At 40.8% G+C, this 9242-nt stretch overlaps 1 protein-coding gene across 3 annotated transcripts in view; it reads right to left on the bottom strand.

Annotated features, from left to right (window-relative positions):
• Window positions 1–225: 225 nt before the first annotated feature.
• The window catches only part of cc2d1a (coiled-coil and C2 domain containing 1A), a 16715-nt gene continuing 7698 nt past the window's right edge, over window positions 226–9242 (bottom strand). For all 3 annotated transcript variants that reach the window (XM_082537023.1, XM_082537022.1, XM_082537024.1), the window contains exons 16-28: window positions 7455–7577; window positions 7142–7200; window positions 6278–6394; window positions 5245–5318; window positions 5098–5156; window positions 4861–5012; window positions 4650–4740; window positions 4425–4574; window positions 2484–2675; window positions 2246–2372; window positions 748–824; window positions 563–610; window positions 226–482 (exon numbers count right to left, since the gene is read on the bottom strand). In XM_082537023.1, coding sequence (XP_082393149.1) covers window positions 450–482; window positions 563–610; window positions 748–824; window positions 2246–2372; window positions 2484–2675; window positions 4425–4574; window positions 4650–4740; window positions 4861–5012; window positions 5098–5156; window positions 5245–5318; window positions 6278–6394; window positions 7142–7200; window positions 7455–7577 — 1302 coding nt within the window. In that variant the 3' untranslated portion in view covers window positions 226–449. The remainder of the gene's footprint in view (window positions 483–562; window positions 611–747; window positions 825–2245; window positions 2373–2483; window positions 2676–4424; window positions 4575–4649; window positions 4741–4860; window positions 5013–5097; window positions 5157–5244; window positions 5319–6277; window positions 6395–7141; window positions 7201–7454; window positions 7578–9242) is intronic.

Here is a 9242-nt window from a genome sequence, read left to right as displayed (position 1 = left end):
CTCTAGTTCACTGGTTAAACACACCTAAGAGTGCGTGGACAAACACACACACGCACCTTCACACACACATATTTTTGGTCATCTGTAGACACCAAAAGCTGGTGCCGAATGTAAAACGTCAAGTCTTCTGGCAGATTACTTCATCAAGAATTGTCACAGGAACGTTGGGAAAAAAACAAAAAAAACCCAAAACAAAATAGAATACCAGCAAAGTCTGTACAGCCGTTTGTTAGGTTATTGTGGCAGGTAACTAACCACATATGACACAAGCTAAAGGAACAACTGACTGAATTAGCAGTTTAGCTCATGCAGTTGTTTTGCAGCACTGAATCATGCTAAAGGTACTTATTGTACCCACTGTAGTGTTTGGTATATGAGTGTGTATGAGAGAAAGAGAGAGAGAGAGAGAAAACAGTACTCCAGCCAAGGCTCCACTCCTTATTCTGCTCTCATCCAGTGCGTTTCCTCTTCAGCGATTCCAGCTGGAGCAGAGAGAAGGTGTAAACACACTGAACAAACTGCTTTTATATACACATGACAATTACACAACAGCAAGCCTTACCTCATTCTCAACCATCTTCAACCTGCCCAGTGCATCCTTGGCAGCGTCCTATATAAGGAGAATAAAAAAAAAATTTTCACACTAAAACACACACACACACACACACACACACACACACACACACACACACACACACACACACACACACACACACACGCCTGTCCATACCCTGACCCTGCACTCACCCGGTTTCCTTGGCTGGAGTATTTTTTCACAGACTCAGAAAGTCCTTGAACGAAGCGTTGCAGCACGTTTTCATATTCTGCACATGTGGTGAAGGAAAAAGTGAGTTACATGATTCGTTATCATCATCATCTTAAACAGAATGAATTTTTTGCGAGAAAACAGAAAGAAGTGATGGGGAAACGGTTCATCCCGACCTGGGATTTAGGCTCAGTTTTTGCCATCATACTGATTTTTAGATTTTTTTTCAAATCCCATATTGAGAAATACTTATGCTGCATTTGTTATTTATGCATTCTTTGTTGTTGTTTTTTTTAACATTGTATAGTATTTTGTTCATAAGCTTTTCTGTGAGCAGTGAGTCTGTTCTTCAGCTACAACTGCAAGCCAGTAAGGAAGCACTGCCACCTATGTACTCTTGAGATGGACAGTTATACGGAGACGTCTCGTTACTCAAAGCTAATTCTCTTTTCATCTTCAGCCAGTGAGTCCTGTGTTTGCTTTCCTCAGTAGATTTAGAACAAATAAACCAGTAACCATAAAACAGCTCGTTTCTGCCTGTGCTTTGGGTAAAGTTGCACGCAAGGGCCACTCATGGCCCCTCGATGCAGCAGCCTCCACCACAGGATCTGTGGAGTGGCAGCACAATCACACACATCAAGAGACTGACACAGCAGCAGCAAGGACAGCAAAGCCCACAACTAACCAACTAACCGACCAACCAACCACTCTGAGGGACACTGCCAAATGCAGGTAGAGTTTCTCTGAGATGCAGAGACAGTGACAGCAGCAGGAAACCTTAAATAATCCTTAATAATAAAACAACTTTTACTTTCTCCGCAGAGGGGATCCTCAATTTATGACTTGAGTGCCAATTTGATGCATCTATCAGACTGAATTACTGCAAAAATTAAAGCTGCCACAAAACCTGCCTGACAAAAAAGAAGATGCAGAGATGTTGTTGCATCCATAACCCGATGTTCATCAATGTAATAATTTAAAAGTTAGATTTGGAGTTTTGCCAGATCAATTCTGAAGTGCACAGGGTGCTGCTCAGATTCAGCCAAATGCTGCAAAACTGATCCGACTTCACTTCACAGTGCAAACGAATAATGAAACGCAAGGCAAAAAAAATAATGGGACAGTCTAACCTAAAGGAGCTTTTCAGTTATTAAATAGTTTGTGAATGCAAAGACTCACAAAAAAGCAGCAACTGAATCTGAATCTAATATCTAATATTGTGGTATACAGAGCAGAAATGACAAAAACTGTTCCATTTAGCTGAAACAATTCTAGGCTGTAGTGGTGATCCCAGTGATGGACTTGTGATGGAGCTGTGTGCTGCTATCAGCCAGTACTTTGAGGACCTGGACTGCTCTACATAGATGCTGTTGACGAAAGACTTTCCTGTCTCGGTCAAGTTGTTCCAAAACTGAGTCAGGCTAAGATTTTAGGGAGGGGTAAAAGCACATGTTCAAAAGTAAGAGATGTGTGTGTTACCTGTGAGCATGGCAGGAGAGGCTCGTTCCAGCTGTGCTTTCTGCCACTGCAGTCGGTGTGTGACCTCTTGGTGCTGATGGATGAGGTCAGACGGGGTTTCCCGCTTGTTCTTTCTGTACTCTGTAATCTGAGAGACAAGCATAATGAGTGACGAGACCTTGGCGCCTTCGGGCCATTGTAAGCATCAGTGAAGTGCACGTTGTGGGTCGACTCGGGCCGCATGAACACGCAGTACTACCTTCCTCTCCAGCCGCTCCTTGTCGTAGTTGAGGAGGCTGAAGCTGTGGAGTTTGTACTGTGGAGGGGAGCTGCTGGAGTGACCGCTCCTGCTGCTCGCCTCGTGTTTCGGTTTAGACCGAGGAGATGCAGGCTGATCAGAGCTGCTTCTGCCGTTTCCTCCATGTCTCGGTTTGGACTGAGGAGATGGAGCCTAAACAAGCAGACCAGAGCATTTCTTAGATTTCTTGGGCAACTGACTCATTTTCACCCAGGTTTATGAAAATCAGGTTATTTGACTTGTGCATTGCTAGTTTTTGTAATGCCTACCTTTATTTACCCGTAATCTGACTAGCAGGCTGGTTTACACACAACAAGTTTGCAGTCCAAACACATCTAAAAGGTACTGGCCGCACTTAATGTGAGTGAAAAGCCTGCAGTCTGCTGCGATGTGAGCAATGCTTTTTGCTTCTTCTGGCTACTGACAGTGGGAAAGACTAAAAGCTGGTACAGCTACTGGACTGACGATTTGCTTTCCAGCACGCTCAGAGTGTTTAAATTCAAATCTTTGTCACTATTCTGTTTCAACTTTGTTTGTAATTGTTCGTGAAATAGATTGCAGTTTAAACCATGGGTAAGAATATATGTGTAGATGCAAAACATCAATAAATAAGCATCATTTATTTAAAACTGCTTTTCACAGATAAGTGGTAGCAAGGCAGTGTACTCAAATAAAATAGAATAAACATTAATTGTCCTAAAAAAAAAATAAAAAAACGATACAGAATGAATTAAAATCAGTAAAGAAGCCTGGCTGACTAAAAAAAAAGTCAGTAAGCATCAGTAAGACACCCAAACACGAAGAAGGAAAAAAGATGCCTAAAGCCGAGAGTTTGAGTGAGTTTTAAAGCAAGGCTGTTTGTCATTTCTATTTAAATGCAGCATATACTTTACAAAAAGCACACGAATGTATTAACACTCAAGTCAGGCCTCATTGAATCATCGCAGCAGAAGATGACACAATGAGCTAATGTAATTACAACAGCGCCAGTCGCACCTCAAACAACCTGGTTGAAAAAAATTACGCAAGTAAAACAACTAATAACAAAAAGCAATAATTTGAGGAAAGTACATGCTTCTTGTTTGTTTTCCTTCTTTTGTGGAGCCATGTTTAATAAACTACTTCCATCACAGCCATTTTTTTCCCCTATTTTGTGCTTTTCAAATATATTTCTTGCATTTCCACTCCATGTATCTGCTGCATTTATGTGATCATGCATCCTGGCTTCTGTAATTCTACCCAGGCAGCTCTATGACTTGAACTGCATAGAACGGTCTATATTTTGAAAGAATCCAATTTTCTGGGTTTTTTTTCCATGTGAGAAAGTAAAACTGTGATTCTTTTGAAACTGTCTGAAATTCACGTGTGAAAACTGTTTCTCAGAAAGCAGCGAAACACGACAATTGTTCAGATAAAGATATCGCTGTAGTCTCCATTTTTCCTGAAAGGCTATAACGGTGTTTCCACTCATTGACTAAACATTATGCAGCAGTATGGATTCAAGAGTTTGCCAGTTTCTCCTGTGCCAAAGAACCACTAGCACTTGAGTTCATAAAGTAATTGCGTGAAGAATAAAGAGAACTCGCGAAGACGCTAAAATCTTGTACACTCTAAGACTTAAAATCGCTGCGTGAAGTGGGATGTTACTGGTAGATCACCAGTTTTAAAATAGATGTGGTTTCAGACACTATTTGATCAGCCACCAAACACTTTGTTTATACTGGCTGACTTCACACTTCTGCTCTGACACATATGAACATCCAGTTTGTGAGGCAGCACTTTGGCTCAGTGTTTTGCACAGTTTGCATCACACATGGAAGTCTTGTGTACGTCCCTGCTTGAGCTGGACGTGTTTCAGTCCAAAGACAAAGGCGGGTCAGTTTAATTGATAACACTACTCACCCGTTCCTTTTGTTTCTCTGTCGGCGTGGAGACTGGTTCGAGAGTCAGCCACTTCTCCTTCACTGGATGCAACTCGACGCCTGACAGAGGCTCTCTGATCTTCACCCTCACCTCCAGCTTTCCGCCTGTAGTTTTACGTCCATCCATCACCTACAAAAAACAAACGCGCGCAGTTAAACCGCCTCTGAACATGTGTGGGTGCGCGCACGCGTAATCAACACTCACCTCTAAGATCTCTCTGATTTCACAGTGATTTTCTAGACCTTCTAGCTTCAGCTGAGCAGTTCCCAGTACTTTGTCATTCTTAAACAGGCCTCTGTAAACACAGCAGAGAATACAATTTACAGAAGCTACAACGAGGGGGAAAAAAAACAAACAAAACACACCGATATGGAAGCATATTCTCTTTTTTTCTACTGAAGCTGCTGCGTTTTACCCCTTGTGGATGATTTCAAACTTGATTCCCTTGGATTGTATGACTCGTTTAAAGGCCCTGTGGCCGCGGTTGATGTTGAGTCTGAAAGTCTCTTTAAACTCTGGACTGCTGGTGTTCTTTACTGTGTTGGTTTTGTCCCTCTGAGCCTCCTCCTACACACACACAGAATTCATTAACGCACATATGTAAATACACGGACTGAAACGTCCACAGCGAGTGAATGTGAAAGATTCTCACCGCGCTGGGAAAAGGAAACTCAAATTTTACACTGGCATCCAGATCATTAGCAGAGACACCTGTGGAGAGAGAGAAGCTAGGTGTCAGTGCACAGCGATCTGACAGATTACTGCCTGGTAATTTCAAAGATGGGGATGACTTCAATACCAGAGGGAGCTGGGAGGTTGATGCCTCGGGTGACGTACAGTATCAGGTCATTGAGTGTCAGGTTGGGGTTGATCCTGCGGAGCAAAACAACAACAACAAAGTCAGCATCAGTCAGCATCACGGAGAGGCAAACAATTAACTGATGAATGAGTCACCGCCACAGTCGCTTAGCTGTTAGCTCCGTATGACACTGGAGCAGAGGCAGAGTGAGTCACAATGAGTCACTCTGAGTCATCCATCAATCCAGTCAGGAAAAGCACTACCTTTAATGTTCAATCATTTGCTTTCAAAATTAAACAGCTCATGTACGAGTAGAAAATTAAATATAAAGGACAATCCTCATAGAGTCAAAACATCTTGATTATAACGTTTTAAAAAATACACAATAAAAGTGACAGTTTGATGAACCGCGGCTTAATTGACTGACTGACAGATTTTCCTTTTTCTGCAGGCACTGACATAATGCCACAAGATGAGTAACAAAAAGTTATACAGATGATTAGTAGTCTTTATCATAGGCGTCCTCTGGATGGATGAATTACATTAATTAACATCATGTTGGCCATTATACTGCAGGCTGATTTGTATTAGGTTTTTAAGGCAGATGTATTTGTCATTTGTCAAATACATCTGCCTTAAAAATTAATTTAAAACATGGCTTAAATCAACCATTTAAAAAAAATAACCAAAACACAAATTATATAATCTAACGAATCTAATCCGACTACAGAGCTGGTTAGTTTTTTCTTTTCTAATTTTGATAACGCTGTTGAAGTGACTTGATCTCCAGTCAGGATGTTACTAAGATATAAACTGATCTGAAAATTTGATAGTTAAGTAAAATAAGGATAATGTTGACAGAGCGCAGCAGAACTATGACTAGAAGAAAAATCAGGTAACGTTTGGCCGGAGGAGACCACGAAAGATTTACAGAAATCCTTCTGGACCAAAGTGATGGACCAACAGACAAACTGAGCGACTTGCGATGGTGTTTATTATGAATGAATCTGTATTCTGAATGTTTGCTACTGACTTGATAGAGTTGAAGGTTCTCTCCTCGGTGCGGCACTTGGGGACTGGATGACCCTTTGTGTAGGCGCTCTTTAGAATCTCTATGTACTTCATGGTCTCCTCAAGTAACTTCTCAGACCTGGGTGAGAGACAGAGTCATGATTTTTAGATCTGTGTGACAAAAAACATTTTTCTTTTAGTTTGATTTTGTCATTTTTATGCATTTTCGTGTCTACACGTCTACACACATCTTGGTCTCGCCTGGTACTGAAATACAACAAGTTTAATAACTGCACAGCTGAACAGCTCTATTTCCTGAGACAAACACATATATCACTGCATTTGAAAATCCGCGATTACAAAACACTCTGTGCATCATCTGTAAAAATAAATCCTAATTTTCTAGGACAGGACAAGATTTTTCAAACCATGCCAGAAAAATGAGGAAGCAGGACAAACCCTCTGAAGATAAGAAAAAGTTTTAAAGTACAATTCTCAAAGGTTAAATGTCAAAATATTTGAAGAAAACTACAAATATTATAAAGAGGTACATCATATATAAAGATAGCTAAAATCACTGTGTGCATGCTGACAATATAATTAAGAATTACAGAAGTTCTCAGATTTATTACAGACATTCATTAAAATGAAAAAAAAAACTACATTAATCTGAGTCATAAAACCCTTTCTCTGTATTTCAGATTTTATTGAAATTTTGTGAAAAGGTGAATTTATACTTAATGTGATCACAACCAGATCTGTTCTAGAAGTTGGTGTTGATGCCTTTGAGGTAAACAGTGATCTTTTCAATGTTAAGCTCCAACATGACTGCAAAAAAAAAAAAAATCCCACGGTTATAAAACTAAAACAAAAAAAAGTTTCTTACTTTAAAGCCTCGGCCACGTTTCCCGTGTTTGTGAATTGCTGGGAGAGGCCCAGACATTTCTGTTCATGGAGAGAGAACAAAAGAGGGCGTGTTGTGTGTGTGAGAGAGAGAACATACCGTAGGCGAGGACAACAAAATAAAGAACAACTGTTATTTGTCTGTTTAAGAATCACAATCACAATATGTATGAACATTTCGTAACTAATAACCGTAACTAACACATGACATTAACATCAGTATGTAAGGTGGACGTCAAGAAGGTGCTTTTTCAGATAAAATGTAGCATAAAGATGAGGGAAAGGTGCATCTTAACCTCGTACTGCTTTTTCAAGTGATCCATGAGGTTATGGTACTGCTCACTCGTGGTACGAGAAGAAGGAGAGGTACGGGAACGAGCCAGGGTGTAGTCTTCTTCACTTACTGGAAGACTGGGAATCTGTTGTAAAGGAGAAATAGAAACAAACAAATAATAATAAAGACAATTAGAAAGTTACCAGGACCCATTCAAATACAAATGTAACTGATTTAATACAAATATTCTGTTATGAGTTACAACACAGCTTTGAAAACCGCATGTCCAACTTGGATCGAACTCTAATCAGCTGTTACTTCGTTTCCTGTCTGTCTGTTTTTACACTTGTGTGACAAACAAACAGAAGCACAAGCATAATATTCTTGGTTAACACATGAGGGGACACACTGAGAAATAAACAAGTTATAGTGAGTTATATGCAGAGAAGTCAAATAAAAGTGAGGCAAAAATAAATCAAAATCTTATGGGACAACTGGCACAGATATGAAATATGAATAGTGTAATGATGCTGAAAATATGCGTGCGCGCACACACACACACACACACACACACACACAGAGGCGTGCGCGCACACACACACACACACACACACACACAGAGGCGTGCGCGCACACACAGGCGTGCGCACACACAGGCGTGCGCACACACACACACACACACAGGAGGTGAGACCAGGTGTTTTGATTTCACCCCGTGTTTCCTTCCTATCATCTTCTATTTCCGTCACATTGTGTTAACACACCTCACACATTCAGCTCCTGCTGCCGTGACAACCTGTATAGCAGCAAACACACACACACACACACACACACACACACACACACACACACAACTCGTTTAATATAAATTATTTTAGCATGATACAACCAGTCTGTGTATTATTTCAGGTTTTTAGTAAATTTTTCCTGTTTACTTGTAGCTGAGGTATGCACAGTGACGCGCCCAGTGGACATGCCAAACTAAAAAGGGAAGAGCACCTGCAAGCTAACCAACCAGCAAACAAAGAAGCGCACACAAAGCCAACTTTAACAGAGGTGTTAGACAGAGTTTCTTCATCAAGTGTTAAGACAGGCCTGCGTTTCCATTCACTGTGAGATAATTGGTGTTTTTAAAGAATATAAATGTGCAGTATTTTCTTTCCCAGCAGAGACATGGAACCACAAGCTGGGTATGGAGGCAAAATGTTGGCGAGTTGAAAAGACGCATGTAACTACAGGCAAAAACTGACTTTTCAAGCTATGTGATTAGTGTGTGCTTAGTCAAGTTCACGCCAGAAGGTTATGCTGTAGGGCAGCGGTCCCCAACCCCCGGGCCTCGGACTGGTACCGGTCCGTGAGTCATTTGGTACCAGGCCGCGAGAGTTGAGGCTCAGGTGTGAAATGTATAGTTTTCAGGGTTTTTATCGGTTTTCAGCGTTATTTTGTTATCGTTTTTATCGTTAACTCGATTTTCCTGGGTCTTTTCACGTGTGTTATGAATAAATCTTATTTTTTCGGTACCGGTACTAGTTTTATTTTGTTGTATTTATCCGCGACACCTTAAAGGCCGGTCCATGAAAATATTGTCGGGCATAAACCGGTCCGTGGCGCAAAAAAGGTTGGGGACCGCTGCTGTAGGGTACAGGTAAACCACATGAACAAAAAAATGTTTTAAATTAAAAAAAGAATAAATTAAAAAACATTTTCCCCCAATGCTGCCACTATATTGTCACATCCCAGCCAGTAAAATGAGCTATGAGAGCCTTTTCCAAATACGTGTAAATATGCCATTTATTGTGAGTGCCCATCA

The sequence above is a fragment of the Aulonocara stuartgranti genome (assembly GCF_965226115.1).
Source record: "Aulonocara stuartgranti genome assembly, chromosome: 6".
Taxonomy (NCBI): domain Eukaryota; kingdom Metazoa; phylum Chordata; class Actinopteri; order Cichliformes; family Cichlidae; genus Aulonocara; species Aulonocara stuartgranti.
The sequence above is the reverse complement of the archived record's forward strand: the minus strand, read 5'-3'. Positions and strand labels throughout refer to the sequence as shown.